This window comes from Candoia aspera, chromosome 4, assembly GCF_035149785.1.
Source record: "Candoia aspera isolate rCanAsp1 chromosome 4, rCanAsp1.hap2, whole genome shotgun sequence".
NCBI lineage: Eukaryota > Metazoa > Chordata > Lepidosauria > Squamata > Boidae > Candoia > Candoia aspera.
The window spans coordinates 101,212,231-101,228,077 of NC_086156.1; the positions used below are offsets into that span (position 1 = coordinate 101,212,231).

General features: G+C 42.6%; 1 protein-coding gene across 1 annotated transcript; it reads left to right on the forward strand.

The window, feature by feature from the left end:
- Positions 1–13,780: 13,780 nt before the first annotated feature.
- Positions 13,781–14,791, forward strand: LOC134496773 (urotensin-2 receptor-like). Its single transcript, XM_063302483.1, has one exon. It carries the CDS (start codon positions 13,781–13,783, stop codon positions 14,789–14,791), a length of 1,011 nt encoding a protein of 336 aa, XP_063158553.1.
- The last annotated feature ends 1,056 nt before the right edge of the window (positions 14,792–15,847 follow it).

Genomic DNA, 15,847 nt, shown 5'->3' on the forward strand with positions numbered 1-15,847 from the left:
GCAGTTCCTTCTCCTGTTCCTCAAGGTTATTCCTTCTTCCCATTACAGAAGACTGGCATGGCAGAGATTTAACACTAAAGGATGCCTAGGAGCATGTCTCCCCAAAACTCCCCAGCAAAAAGGTTGCTGTTCTCTCTTCACCAAAGTGGGGATTCATTTGAAGATGCCTTCTTCTTCCTAGGCAGGAGCAGGACATTGACACAGCGGCATGTTTGGAAACCATCCCATTCCACATCTCAGAAGGGCATGTAGATGTCGTAGGCAGAAACCGACATTGCCTTTGGAGTGGCAGCAGAGATGAGACATTGGACTCCTGGAGAGTACACATTTGGCTCCATAAGGGTTCCGCAGGCTGTAGAAAGTACACAGGACTGTGAATCAGGGTATGTATCATATCCCAGCAGGTTTGACCCAAAGGGTTCCAGGCCAAGCAAGTTCTCCTTGGCAATGGGTTCAAAAAATTCATCAGGCTCTGGCATGAGTGACTCAAGCGAGAGGCCCCAACCAGGGCTTGGGTCTGGAGCTGCGAAAGCTTCTGCTACGCCTGAAAAAGATCCAGAAGAGGTCTGGACTGGCGGGGATGCATGGGGCTTCAGAGGGGTTGTTTGCTGGGGTATCTTTGGTAATGCCAGAGCTTCTTGGGACAGGATGGAGGAGGCCAAGCTGTGAGTAGCAGCCTCAATGTCAGAAAAGCTTCTGGAGATGGAAGGAAAGGAGAAAAAAAAGCAGTGAGGTTGCCCGCAAGAGCAGAAAGCATTAATGAAATGTTAATAATGATGTATGGCAGAGTGTTGGGTGAGGGAGCATGACTGTAGCCTGAAGAACAGTTAAGGAAGTGTCATGTTTCAGTACAATAACCGGGATACTACCTGAACTTAAACAAACTTCTGTGTTTTGCTACTACATCCCCCCTCACCCTTCATGGATGATAACACTGCTGTATCTCACAGGACTATTGTGGAGAATCCCAAAGTAATATAGGGGAAGCTTATCATCACTAAGCACTTGTAAAAATATGGGTGATCAAGTGGCAGTCCTCACGATGTTCTCAAGCCCCATTTGATTGCTCCCCACCCCAACTCTAAGATTGATATTCAACCCCCGCCCCCCCCCACCATTTCATTGCTGCAATTCTTGGCCACTTTTCTATAATATAACAACAAATACAGGACCATTAATCCTCCATTTTCATTGTGTTAAAATAAGATTTCACCTACTCTGCATTAAAAAATTGAATACCCTGCAAAGCAAAAAATGTAGCAGCTTCCCCTCCAAAATCCAATTAAAAAATAAATCCCTGGTGGAAAGAGGGCTATTACTGCACCCTTCCCCAACCTGAAGTCCTCCAGAGGCGTTGAGGCTACATGGATGGTAACAACCTCCAGGAGTCTGTGTTGGCTGGGAACTCTTGGAGCTAAGGCCCCAACAAATCTGAAAACATTGGTTGAGAGATGCTGTACTGTTATATCCATAAATTGCATGGGGAACTGCCTTCTTCCACCAACAAGCTGGGACAAACACAGACCTAGAAGGTCCCTATTCATTTTAGGATAGTGGCTTAGAACAGGCCTGGTTGCTCCAGAGGTGGGGAGTACCTGCAGTACCTGCATATCTGGTTCTGGAGGAACCGCCGAAGATTCACTTTCCGCTTAGGAGGTTGGCTCTTGCAGGGCCTCTGCAGGGCGCGCATCACGTGGGATGTTGCTGCTGACACGAAGGTGCACAGATCGCTCCCACCATCAGTGGGAGCCAGGGGCTGTGGAGGAGGTGCTGAAATCCAGTGGTTGGGGTGAAGCATTCTCTGTCTCCGAATGAGTGAGGTTCAGTTCCAGCTGCAGTGTACAGAGGTCATGGCCAGTCATACACCAAGATGCCTGATCTGTGGTTTCCCAGATCACCCCTGGGTCTCTTTTTAAAAATTGGTGTCACATCAGTTACCTTCCAATTTTCTGCACTGAGCCTGACTTGAGCGACAGGTCACACACTTTTATTAGTGGTGAGCAATTTCACATTTGAGTTAAGAACACTCAAGAGTTCACTGTCAGGAGCTGGTGATTTGTTATAGGTAATCTCTTAAGATATCTAGAATATGGAGACTTCTGGAGGAAGAATGGCGGACTGAAGATGGTTCCGTGAAAAGCAGAGCCGATGACCGGAGTGAAGAACAAAGAGCCGGCAAGTAGACTGGCTCTTTGAATCTCTCTGGACAAAGGAGAGGATGAGAGGTCAAACACAAGTGCTCCAGACAGTTGCTCCTCATGAGGAGACCACAAGACAATGGTCTCCAGCAGGTTCTGAGCACTGGGAGATGAGGGAATAGTCATCTTGCTCAAATCACAGTCAGTACCTTTGAAAGAACGCTAAGTCTGCCTACTTCCTTTTCTAATCAGTTTTGAAAATTGCTTGTTAACTACTTTTCAGCTATTAGAAACCTTTGGATCGGCAAGTTTGAAAGCACCAGGTAAATTTGCCTTCAATCCTTAATGAAAGAAACTTTTTAACTACAAGCTTAAGAACTTTTTTTAAAAAAATAAACAGCAAAAAGTAGATTAAAACTTTGATTTTAGAAAGCTACAAACAGGCTAAGAGTCCATGAAATTTGAAATAAGATTTTGGAATTAATTATAAAGAATCCTTCCCATGGGAAAATGCTTTTGTTTTGATTTTTTTTAAAAAAATAGTAAGATAAGAATTTAAAAATCGGACACTAGAAGGAACTAAAAATTTCAATTAAAGGAAATGAGCACATAAACTTGACTAACAATTACAGAATGGCACAAAATATTTTAACACTGGAAATATTGAAGGACGCTTTTGAAAAATGGAGTCAGAAATTTATATTAACAGTTTCAACAGCAATATCTGCCTCTATGGATAGATTGTGTCTAAAAGATGTTATGGAAGAGGAATCAGTTTTACCTGACAAGACAGAGAATTAGTTGAAAGTGGATTTACAAATGACAAGCTAGAAAGAATGACATGGAAAAAGATGTTACATGGGACATACAAAAAAAACTGGCTGATGTTTTAATAATTAAAAAGGACATGCAAACAATAATCCAAGAGAGTGACCTGGATAATTTTTCTATATTGGACTTACAAAAGAGACTTGTTAAAGCTTGGAAGAATCTTGTGAGAAAGGACAGTGAAGAAAGGGGAAAAAATCAAGTTCTATGACATTATTTGAATGGACTAAAGATTAAGATTGTTAGAAGTAAAAGGAAGGAATATAAAGTTGGTTTATTTGATCAAGGTTAAAATAGTTCTGTTGTTATTTCTGGTAACCCTGAATGGACTTTTGCTGACACCAGAACTGAAATGACTGCTTTATGGACTTGTTTATAGATAAGAGATGGGATATGGGAAGAAGAGATCATTTGTTGTAATTTAAGAGAAGGTAAAAAGTTACTAAAATTGTTTATACTTGTGATGAAGGTTGGGAGTCATTTATTTATATATTTCTTTTTTCCCCTTTACTATATTCTTACTTCTATTTTTTTCTCTTTCTATTCTTTATGACTTATTTTTTTCCCTTTGTACCTTTTACTTTTTCTTACTATTTTTTTCTTTCTTTTAGTTTGTATTAGTTTTTACTATTGTAATTATAATCTTTAATAAAATTACTTGGGAAAAAAGGTATCTAGAATATCTTCTCTTGTTATTTTAAGTTGTTGTTTGTTCTGATTCCCTCCCTAAGAAACTTAATGAAGGCTCAATATCTTTCCTATATCTCCTGTAGTATCATTTGTCCATTTAATTCCTCTGCAGTCTCCATTTTCTCCTTCATTCTTTCCTCATTTAACAGCCATGAAGCAGAAAACTGTTTCCTTGGCTGGTTTTCTCCTTTGAATATATTTCTTTGATGTTTTTTCCCATAAGTGCCTCAAATTCTTCTTTTGCATTTCTCATTATCACCTTACACTTTTACTATTAGAGTTTGCATTCCTTTTTGATCCTATTATTTACTTGTTTGTTTACTTTTCAAGTTTTGCCACCTCCCATCTCCCCCCAGAAGAGGGACTCTGGGCAGTTAAGGAAAGCTTCATAATTTTTTCACAAGTCCATTCATTTTTTAGTTGTTCCCCCCTTTTTAGTCAATTATGACTGAGTTGGACCCTACTGGCTGGGGAATTCTGGGAGCTGAAGTCCACATGTCTTAAAGTTGCCAAGGTTGAGAAACACTGTTCTAGGGCGTGCCACATTGCCCCCAAAGAATTCAACACTGGCTTATAGCAGCAAGTAACTAACTACAATTCTGATTATCCGACTGACAGTTCCTATTCTCTCGCTCAGACATAACCTCTGACAGTCTATCTATAAACATAGAAAGAAGGGGTTGTACAGCCAGAAAGGAGAACATGCTTCGAATCCCACCTACCTGTTCTTTGAGGAGCTAAGCTGAGGAGGCAGATTCCCAGCTAAGGTGCCAATATGGGCTAATCTTCACCCAGTCGTTCCTGTGTCTGTTTATTTGTTTTCCATTCCATTCATTGGCTGCCCCAATCAGTCCTTCCACTATGTCTTCTACCTCTTTTTGGAAGGATGCCTGAAACTGGTGCCCAGAGCAGAATAAAGGATGATAATGACGCTTAGAAACGCCACCCCTTTCTTCTCCTCCCTGAAAGCACACCCACAATGCTTTAAAAACAACAACAACACAACAGCACAGGGTTGTTTGCTTGTTAGCTAAGGGGGAAGATGACAGGCCCATCTTCTCCACCAGTGGTGCTTGCTCTAATGCAGGAAAGGATGGTCCCAGTTTAACTTCAGGGGTCGACATTTCAGCAAGGTATCTTAAAAGCTTTTGTAACTCAAGAGACAAAGACATTGCTAAGAAATCTGGAAAGAGCACCTTAGGGCTTCTGTCATCTTCTGATGACTCAGATCTCTGTATTTTCATCTCCCTCCAGACCTCATCTAACATGTTCTATAGAACTGAAGCCCTCTATCCGCACAGGTCTTCTTTGATGGAGTTTTAAAGATTAATAAAAGAACTCCAAGCAGCTAACAACAATCTTGCAGAGTAGAAGCATGAACCAAAACTTGCACATTAAGCTTAATTACATTCAGGAAATAATTCAGTCCTCACACAGTAGTTAGATGAAGAGAAAAAAAAGGTAGCTTACATTTATTCAGTAGATCGGGATACAAGTAGCTTCATAGTAGAAAGCCCTTATTCATCACTGGTTCTTTGTAGACACTTTCTATGGAAATAGCAAGTCTGCGTGCAAGCAAGATGGGAGGATGAGGGCTGCATTCTGCAGCACCTCCTGCTTGCAGGTGTGCCCAAGAGGTAATGGAAATTGTTAATCCCCAAACCCAAGAAGAAGGAGGAAGTGGAAATTAGGTGACCCATGTGACATCCCACAAGCACGATAGAGATGCATTTACTAGAAAGACAATGCTGAGCTGACCCCTGGTAATTCCAACATCCTTTAACTTAATGGGCTTACTTTTGAGTAGACCTCTGTAGAATTGTAGTATAAAATCACTTTTGACTCAGGTCCTTCACTTTACTCTTAATAATGCCCATCTCTCTTCTTTTCTGGTAAAAATAAATGGTGATGAAAATGTAACCTTGTTAATGTATTTCTGCAAGGCTGCAATTAAAGGCAACATAGTTTTCCCGGTATGGGGTAGAAAAAAGTTAGCAACTGTAAATCATGTCTGCATGGTGCCTGTTCTATGCCTTTATATCCACTCCTCTTAATTATTATTATTTCATGCAACATCACCCCACTCACTAACTGGGCTTGCAGACTCTTTTTGGAGGCAATAGGTTAAATCTATAGCTAATTATTTTCTGCAATACTTTCCAAATTATTGTTGCTTTCATTTCCTCCCCCCCTCACCTTTCACTTATTCTCCCTTGGTGTTTTGTAGCCCTTCAGGTTGAGATACTCAGCAGGAGCTTCCTCATTAGCACATATTTGTCCCTGGGATGTGGCTGTTATTGCTACTGTCACCCATTTCAGATGTCCTCACCTTCCCTGGTCGCTGAGCATTCAAGACACCATGGAGATACCAGTCATGGGGGAGAATTTGCTAGTACAAAAGAAGCCAACACACATGCTGGTGTTCCCTTCATCTTAGCACCCTGAGCGAACTGTCCTGCCTGATAGAGGCAATTATAAAGTAATTGCTGCTCGTAATTGCCATTAAATGCAGGCCCTCTGCTCCCAGAAAGAAAGATGGGAGGACAGAATGAGAAATAATTGTTGAGTCAATGCAAAGGTTTAACCAACGTTGCCATCTCCTTTCCAACTTCCTGTACTCAACAATCTAGCTCATTGGATGCTGTTTGGATGCTGATATGAATACCTCAAAGGGCTAAGTCAACTGCTTGCATGCTAAGGACCATAACGCAAAATAATAAGGAAAGGGGGTAAATTTGTTGTCAGACCTGTTGTGTGAGAAGAAAACTTTCAGGAACAGTGGTGGTGGAGGGCTGAAAAGAGATCATAAAAGCCAATCAGCAACAAACCAATATCAGGGGAAAGGAACAATAATCTTACAGTATCTCAATATTCCTCTTTCAGGCAGTTGAGATCTTGGGAAAGATAGTATCAGCTGGGGAAACAAGATAAGACTGGAATAAATAACCTTCAGCTCTCTGGGTTTTTCTTAATATAAAGTCTTTATTTGTTTGGATGGAAATCACTGTAGTTCCCAACCTTATTTCATGATGTATACAGTATTGACTGTTACCATTGATATTCATATATTATTTGGATCTCAGCACTGATCAGTAGTTTTTAAAACAATATAGTATTCTTAAGTATTCTTTGTACATTTAAGCTAATTAATGAAATACTGATAGTTTTAACTTTATGACACTTGCAAGCTCCCTCTCTCCATTGTTTTATTAACTTCGCCTATTTTTCTTTTTGTTGCTTTGCAGGGGGCTTTCTTATTTTCCCTTCCCCCCTCTTTTCCTTAAAATTTCTAATTAAAAATAAAATAAAATAAAAAGAGATAACATTAGCTCAAATATCTCATACACCCTATCCCGCCCTATTGGATCCAAAAGATCTCTGTGATTGCATTCCCAAACTTTGGCAACAAAATTCTCATAGTTCAACCATACTTTTTTTTTTTTTAGTTTAAACATGTGAAAAGAAGGGCAGAAAGGGTTGGGCTCAGCCTCTGTGAAGCAAAATACTGCCATTCTCAAAAATGATGATTCTCACCTTAAAACAGTGTTTCTCAGCCTTGGTAACGTCAAGCTGTGTAGACTTCAACTTCCAGAATTCCCCAGTCAGCTATCTATCCAGCCAACCTATCTCAGACTTATACCAAGGCTGGGAAACTATTTGATGGCCAAACATTAGAAGGTATCTGAAAGCTTATACTTTTAATTTTTTTTAATCAGAAAAGGTGCTACAAGACTCCTGTTTCTTTTTTTGCTACCATAGACCAATATGGCTGTCTTCCTACAATATTTGTTTGCCAGACATCACATGTAAAAAAAAGTTTTTTTATTTATATTAACAACAAAAAGAGGGCAGAAAGGGGGATAGATATGCATAAAACATGCATGTCATGATTTATACATAAATATATTCATGTCATAATTAGTTATAGCAATAATAAGGTAACTACTGTAATTGAAATAAAAATACAATACAGCTCTTATTCCTCATAGTGGGGGAGATTATGAGCAAGTGGATCATAGGATTGCAATCAAAAGAAATACTAGGAGAGTTGGGCCACATATTTATTACATGACTTGTGATTTAGTAAATCCACCATTCCTAAGTAATATAAACTTTTGATTTCAGTCCTAAACCCGCTTCTTAAGAAGACTCAGTAAATTTAAGGGGGGTTGCTTTCTCACTTCTGAGCTAACTATGCATAGGATAGTTCTGCAAATTGACTATTAGAGCAGGTCTGGGTCCCAGGGACAGCAAGAATCAGACATCCAAGCCCTGTTCTGTCCTCTTTCTCCAAAAGTGGAATCAAAATCCCTTTTCCAGACGGCCATGCCTCATCTCAAACTGCTTCTCACACAAGGGTGGCAAAACAAACTCTGTGCATGAACAAAGATCACTCTCATGTTCACAGCTGAGTGTGAGAGGCCAAGCCTTGCACAGAGGGAGAGGCTAACCGAGGTATTTGTGCCATAATTTCTTCACTGGCCATCTTGGCTCCTGTGTCAGCTTTCTACTGTTGAAAGGGCTGGAAAGGGGTCACCTCTTCTGGAGTGAGGCCTGTTGTGCCCAGAAAAGTGTTCAGGGTTATTTCATTTTGCACACATTCATGCCCATCCAGATTGGAATGTCTGTGTTTTTGACCAGGAAGACAGGCTGGTATTTGAAGGCGGTCACAAGTAGACCCAAGACAGTGGTGGGCTCTCTTTCATGGGATGTGATCCGAGGCTGGACGGTCAACTCTGAAATAATTAATGTGGATTTTGAACTGAGCAGGGAGTTGGACTGGATGCTGTATGATCCCTTCCAACTCTGTGGTTCTATGGGGAACCTGTAGGAACATTCATGGGCTGTTTTTAACTAGCTGGGTCTCTTCACCCTCCATATTTATAAAACATGAATAGCATTCATGAGCTTATTCTGGATAATATAGGAATGACATCATGCATTTCATACTAAGCATGCTAACGAGCTAATATAAATCATAATTTATATTAAAACTTCACTGAAACAGACAAGATATTGGGGAAGAAAACTAACCCTCCTGGACAGGCTTGGCTCAAAACCGAGGGTCTTTCATTCTTCTTGAGAGAGCAAAGTCGAGTATTTGTTAGTTGAACGGTGGGGTTTTCTGACCCACATCTGTTGTAGGGCTGCTGCTGTTCCTTCTTCGTTTATTTTTCTGCAAGAGGTTGGCGCTGGTGTACAAATTAGGCACAGTGGGTGGGAGCCCCTTGCTGGCTTGGGGCTTGGATTTGGGATAGCAGCCAAGGGAGGACGTGAGCTGTTCCCCCCAAACCACACTCTCTTGCCCTCTCATCCCCAAATGGCGTCTGGCTACCAGGTGGAAGGCATCGGGGAGGGGGTGGAAACAGCACACAAAGGAAAGAAAGCAGGAGAACTAGTCATTGTCCTACTTCCAACTTCCTGTCTGCAGGCTGTGCGAGGCAGAGAGACTCCCGCCCTGACATGTGATCTGAAGATCCCACAGCCTCATGGAACAGTTGGTGTATGTCCCAGCAACACTGGGATCTGAGCTCAGGAGGACTTTATCCTGGGTGTTTTGGGGGGGTGTGACTTGCTGACAGGAGAAGCTAGAGAACACCCCCAGTTCTGGCCTCCCCATGGGACGAGTGGGGAAAACTGCAGCTCAAATACAGCCTCCCTGGCCCCATTTCTGAAACCCCCCATTTTCGTTTTGCTAGAATTTAGTGGCAACTTGTTGCTTTTCAAGACTGCAGCTTTCATATTTTTTGATGGCCATAAGGGGCAAAAGAAGTGCACTAAGATTTCTTGAAGTCATCTGTTGATGCGGCCATAAAACAAATCCCAGCCAGGGGCAACCATTGTCTGTGTCAAGAAAGTCAAAATGGCAGCCATGATTATACGGCCACCATCTTGACTTTTTGACACACACACACACATACATACACCTCTGGACATTCCTGGTACCTGGGAGACTGTCCAGCATCCTCATGCAATTTGTTTCCTGCCTTTCGGTATGATGAAAATGTTCTCTCTTTGCCAGGGTTGAAGTAAAAGTTCAACCGTTTCTGCACATAGACTGGGGAGGGTGCCTTGCTCTTCACCTCAGGCTGTAACAAGTTTGGGGCCAGCCCTGGCCCTTGGGGTAGAGCAGGAAGACTCCCATTTGCAACCTCCAAGGGACAGTTTAAACTTCAGGGGACCTCAAGAGAGCCACAAACCACAGAGTTGCCACACAAAAACCTAGGTTAATTTCCAGGGCTATCCAGAACTAAGGATCTGCTGTGCAGATGGAGGATTGTTGTATTATAGAGAACAACCAACACAGTTGAGAGAGAGGTGAACGTTGCATATCAAAACATGACACCAGAATGAGATGCCAGGGAGGAAGCGTGTCTACACCCCCCAAAGTATTCTTTTTAGTCATCATATTTCTAGACACCATGACTGAGAAGATGCCCTGCACTGAGCAGCTGTAAGGGGGAAAAGCTTGCCTGCAAAGAGCAATCTGGTTTCTATGGCAACCTGGAAACTGGAGCTCCTGATTTTCACAAAGCTGTGTGTGAAGAAAAACACTTTGCATTCGCTCAGATGCAATATTCCTTATTCTGAAGGCGGAATAAGGAATATTGCATCTAAGCTGAGGCCTGGGGCTTCCTGTCCACTGCCTCAAGCCCAAACATGGTCTCTTGGGTGTTGCCCTCTTCCTGGTCTGAATGCTTAGATTCCCTTCTTTGCCTGTGCATCGGGGGGTCGTGAGGTTACACAAACCCAGCAGCGCCACACAAGTTTGCTTTGGCCAAGCCCTGGCTTGCTGGTGTGGATTCCCCCTCCACACGCTGTGCCTTCTCGCTCAGCAGATCCACACAGCTCAAGCCGGCAAAAACCTCTTCTCAAGCCAGGTCAGGGATTAATGAAATGGCGGTAGGATGGAGAAGCTGGTGCTGGAGGTGGGTGGGTGGGAGGGAGGGACATCTAAAAGCAGGAGGGACTGAGATGGTCCCTGAAATGAGCAGAGAGAGCAAAAGAGAAGGTGCAATTGAGCAGTGAGACAAACATGGCTTCAGGATACAGCAACACATGACGGAAAAGTGGCTTAATGCGTTGGATGATGGGTTCCAATTATGGAATGTTCCTCCTACCATACTGTGGCTCCTGGGTGTCTTTAAGAAGGACCTGACAATCTGTTTATTCAATAAAGGAGACAGATTGGTGGAAGTGGCTATGAACAGATGCTAAGAGTAGTGATAGGACTGTTTTGCTGTAAATCTTATTGGTAAAGGCAGATGGAAGGTAGGCTTAGAACAGTGTTTCTCAGGCTTGGCAACTTTAAGATGTGTGGAGTTCAACTCCCAGAATTCTGGGAGTTGAAGTCCACACGTCTTAAAGTTGCCAAGCTTGAGAAACACTAGTTTAGAATCTTTTTCTAAATGAATTTTTCAACTTTTATTTTTTTTTAAATGAACTTTTTCATTATTTTCATTGCACTTGTCAAAATATTCAGCTTGATTTTATTCCTTTTGTATAATTTTCACTGCTGTTTGGTCATTAGTGGTTAATTTTGTAAAACTGTGGTTGGACTGTTCCCTGGTGGGGAGTGTGTTATAAATAAAAGTTCTGTTTGTTTATTTGGTCCCCTTTGCTTCTGAATAGCAAGTTCACACCCACGCCAACAAAACACACTAGTGGCAAAGCACATATGCATTCAAACACCCAACAGGATGATACGTGCACGAAATTCTGAGAGACCTCTAACTGAAAACAGACTGACGCAAACATTTCGCGTGCACAGTGTTTCATTCACAGCCAAGAGACGTACATCTCTCTTACAAGCATTGCTTTGTCAAATGACATATTTGCTACAGGCATAAAGTAAATGTAACCTGCGCCTTTCTTCTGCTTCTGTGCAACTGCACAAAACATCTGAATCCTGGAACTGGAAACAGCTGCTTAAGTGCAACCTTCTGCTCAATGCCGGAATCCAAATTAAAGTATCGCTCACAGATGGCTGTCCAGCCTCTGCTTGAACACCCCCAGTGAAAATTAACTCACCAACTAACTCAGTAAATTGTACTGCAGACAAACAGCTGTTCCTTTTGGGAAGCTTTTCCTAATATTCAACCAGCATCTGCCTTCCTGTAATTGAAGACCATAATTCTATATCCTCTATTCTGAGACAACAGAGAACTCTTTTTGACTTTCTACAGGGCATCCCTTTGGATGCTTGAAAAGTGTTATGATAACCACAACACCCACAGCCCAAATCATATTTTCGTAAGGCCAAACAAATCAATATTTCAGTATTTCCTTAGGACTTATTTTCCATCCTCCCTTCCTTTTGCACCAGTTCTAATTTCACTAAATCTTTCTTAAAATGTGGTGCCCAGAACAGGATATAGTACTTGAAGCAAAATCTAGCCAATAAAGAATAATTATAACTGTAATTATTATCTTCCAAGATTTGGAAACATATGTTTTTTGCATGTATTTATTTGTTTTGAGTTGATATCTTCACCTTTCTTTCTATGGCACTCAAGGTAGCTTATAACTATAATTATTGATGCTGCGTAAAATCCTAAATCCTCTTTCTGAAACCCCATCACGCTATTAACTCATGTTCAGACTTGAACAGCTGTATTTCACAATCCTTTTTATATATACTATTTCCAAGTCAAATATCTCACACGCTATACCTCTCCATTTGATTTCTTTTTGCCAGTGAAGAACTTTGTTTGCATCTGTCTGAGTTAAATGTCATTTTGCTATTTTCAGTCAAAATCCTTTAAAATGTAGTGGCCTGTCTTCAAGAATATTAACTATGCCATCTAGTTTTGAATAATGTGCAAATCTGATAAGAATTTCTTCTACCATTTCATCCAAACCATTAATAAAAAAGTTGAAGTAGTAATTAAAAAAAAAAGCATTACCTTGTTATTTGGGGATTGCATTTCTGTGACAAACACAAAAAATAATATGCAATATGCCTAGTGCTGCCTACAAATCCTGTGTTTATTTTTTGACTTGTTGAACAGTAAGTGTGCAATCCATATCATAAAAACATGTGTACCACAGCTACCATGTAGATGTTTGATTAAAATTTGGATAGTTTGATGAACATTAAATCTGGCATATTTAAATGATTTAATATCAGGAGTGTGAATAAAGGTGTAGACATGAAAACAAAATCAAAGGCAAGGGTATGGAAGGCCTATCTGTTGCCATCTCCTTATTCTAGTGTAGGAAAGAGATGGGTCAAAAGTCATGGGTTATGTTCGTTTCACTCCTTTTCATCTAAGGTCTGTCTTTCTGTGTCTGCATTTGTGAGTTTCTTTTGTCCATTGATCAATACAGTCCCCTTCTGTCTTTCTATCTCTTGGTTATTTTTTCTTTCTCCTGGTTGGCATCATTCCATGGAAAGTTGTATAGTTATGCCAGCAGGGAGTTGGACCCTGAGTGTATGTCTGTTTGGGGTGGAGGAGGCGGGGAGAATTCTGTCTGTTTCCATCTCCGGACCAATCAGGCCCCTAAATGTTGTCCCAGCACCCGCCCTGTAGTCCCAGTTGCTGACGTGCTGTCAGAGTCCCACCTCAGGGTTGAAATAAACAGGCTCCTCAAAATAGACAGGAGCTGCACCAAGGTTCGACCCCCGACATACCAGTATTAGCAGGGTGCGAAGAATGTAAGAGAAGAGAATTTGCAAACCCAGACAGATACACACAGACCCTCTTCACACATAGGAGACCTTGCGCCATCACCAGCTTTGAGTGTGTAGAGAAAAGGAAGAAGGGGAGAAGTTTGGAAGAAAAAGCTTCTTCATGTCTGAATTCAAAGCAGTGACCATATGCATCAGATACAAGAGAGATGGGGGAAAATATCCTCTACAACCTCAGACTGATTTTTTAAATACAGCAATAGGATGGAGCAAACAGAGGAATGGGAAGGATCAAAAGGAAAACAGATAGACTTATGGATGGAGCAGTAGACCAAAAGGTAGGGAGACAAAGAGATGATAAGATACGTGCCAGACTTAACTGATAAGTAGAAATAGATACGGATGGACACCTAGTACGCTTTCCTTGATCTCTCTCCTGAGGACTAGAATGTTAAACAATTCTTCTGAGCAACTTACCCTGGAGCGTTTCCCCATGATGACATCATCAGCAAATTTTTCTTCGTGGCTACTGCTAGGTAATGGCTCCTCATCAGAAGGAGGTGAATCAGCTGCAGTCCTGGGAGCTGTGTTGAGCCTGATGTGCATTACTGGGGTGGCTGGCAACCTCTATGCCCTAGCAGTAGTGCGGGCCTTGGCCTCGGCCTCCTCTCTGCATGTCCACCTGGTTAACCTAGCCTTGGCTGACCTTCTGTATCTCTTGACGGCCCCCTTCATTGTTCACAACGGGCTGGTAAAGGACTGGCCTTTTGGGGAGGCTGGGTGCCGGATTCTGCTCAGCCTAGACCTCCTCACGATGCATGCCAGCATCTTCTTGCTGACCCTGATGAGCTGTGAGCGCTACACTGCCGTGGTGCACCCATTCCAGGCTGCCAGCCGTGCTCGGCGATGCGGCCGACCTCTGGCCATTGCTGTTTGGCTCCTGTCCTTTGCTCTGGCCCTCCCCATGATGGTCATGATCCACCAGGAGGAGCGTACAATGGGGGATGGAGCTGGGGTGCGCCGCCTCTGCTCCCCCACCTGGAGTGAGGAGCAGTACAAAGTGTACTTGAGCATCCTTTTTGGCACCAGCATAGTGGCACCTGGGATAGTCATTGGGTCACTCTACTGGCGCCTGGCAAGAAGCTACTGGCTGTCACAGACCCGTGGAGGCTTGGGACGTTCCCCCAAGAATCGTGTCTTCCTCCTCATCCTTGTGATCGTCTTGGCCTTTTGGGCCTGCTATTTGCCCTTCTGGATCTGGCAACTCCTTCCCCTTTACTGCCCATCGGCAGCCCACCTGCCCGTCCACACGGAGGTCTCTGTCAACCACCTGGTGACCTGCTTGACCTACGGGAACAGCTGCATCAACCCTTTCCTCTACACTCTGCTCACACGCAACTACCGTGAATACCTACGTACTCACCAACGAGGGGCTTCCTGGGGCTTTCTGCCATGCCTCCAGAGCAGAAGGGGGTCTCAGAGGGAAGGGGCTACAGTCGCCTGAGCAGGTGCAGGTAAGCAAGGAGGGACACTGGAGGAATGTTGAGATGAGTCTTGCTCACAGCTGGTGTGGGGATAGCTCAAGGAGTTACGGCTTAGAACCACTAGAGTAGTTTTTCAGATGCTTGGGACTGCAACCCGATCATCCCCCCAACACATCTGGAAGGCACGAGAATGGCCCAGCCAGCATGCCCAGGTCATGCATTAAGGTGATCGATAGGAACGCTAATTCTCAAGTGGATTAAAACAGGGTTGCCACCAGTTCTTCGTAATGTGCGGATCAGAGAAACCATATTAATTGCATCATTAACAACTAGCATATATGCCAAGTGTTCCCCTTATTCCAGACCCTTTCCAAATTATTTAGTGATTTTTCCCCTGGGGGAGCTCTGCAAGAAGAAATAACTTCTGCTGAGTAAAAAGCAACTGGGAGAAGAAGATTTGGCCTCCTCTCTTATCTATTTTTTGTATACTGCATGGTAAATCTCTTCTCTGCCTCCGTTGTAGAGATCCAACCCAGCAAAACTAGTTGTCCTGCCTCCGTAACCTCTAGATGAGAAAATATCCACCGGCATCAAAGTCAGGTCGAAAGGGGAATTGGGATTGTAAGAAATGAAGTTATAGGAAAACAGAATGCAAAAAGTGAAGATTAAGAAAACTATCGAGCCAGCTCTTGTCCCCGTTGTTGAGGGGGAGAAAAAAGCCCTTAGCAAGAATTGTTTCCACAACCAGCTCATTCTCATTGCTAGTAGATGGGCCTTTTAATAATTTATGCAATGAATTTAGAAAGCTCCTTTTTCTACCCAGTTGGAAGAGGAGCCAACTTCACAATAAGAACAAGATGGACATTTAATTGGTATTCAGCTGTAGCATTTCACCCCATCTCTATATAAGAAACTGCTTGCCTGCCCAGTTCAATGGCAATGATGGAGAGCCGTAGAATCCCTAATTGCCATGAGTTTCCACCTCTTTAGTCTCACAGTTAGATTACAGATTGCAGGATAATAGGAAGCTTCTAATTAAAAAGGGATCATAACCCAAAATACAGCCCACCAAATAA

Bases quoted from the DNA above. Each gene is read 5' to 3' on its own strand.
- LOC134496773 (XM_063302483.1), top strand. From the start codon at position 13,781: ATGATGACATCATCAGCAAATTTTTCTTCGTGGCTACTGCTAGGTAAT.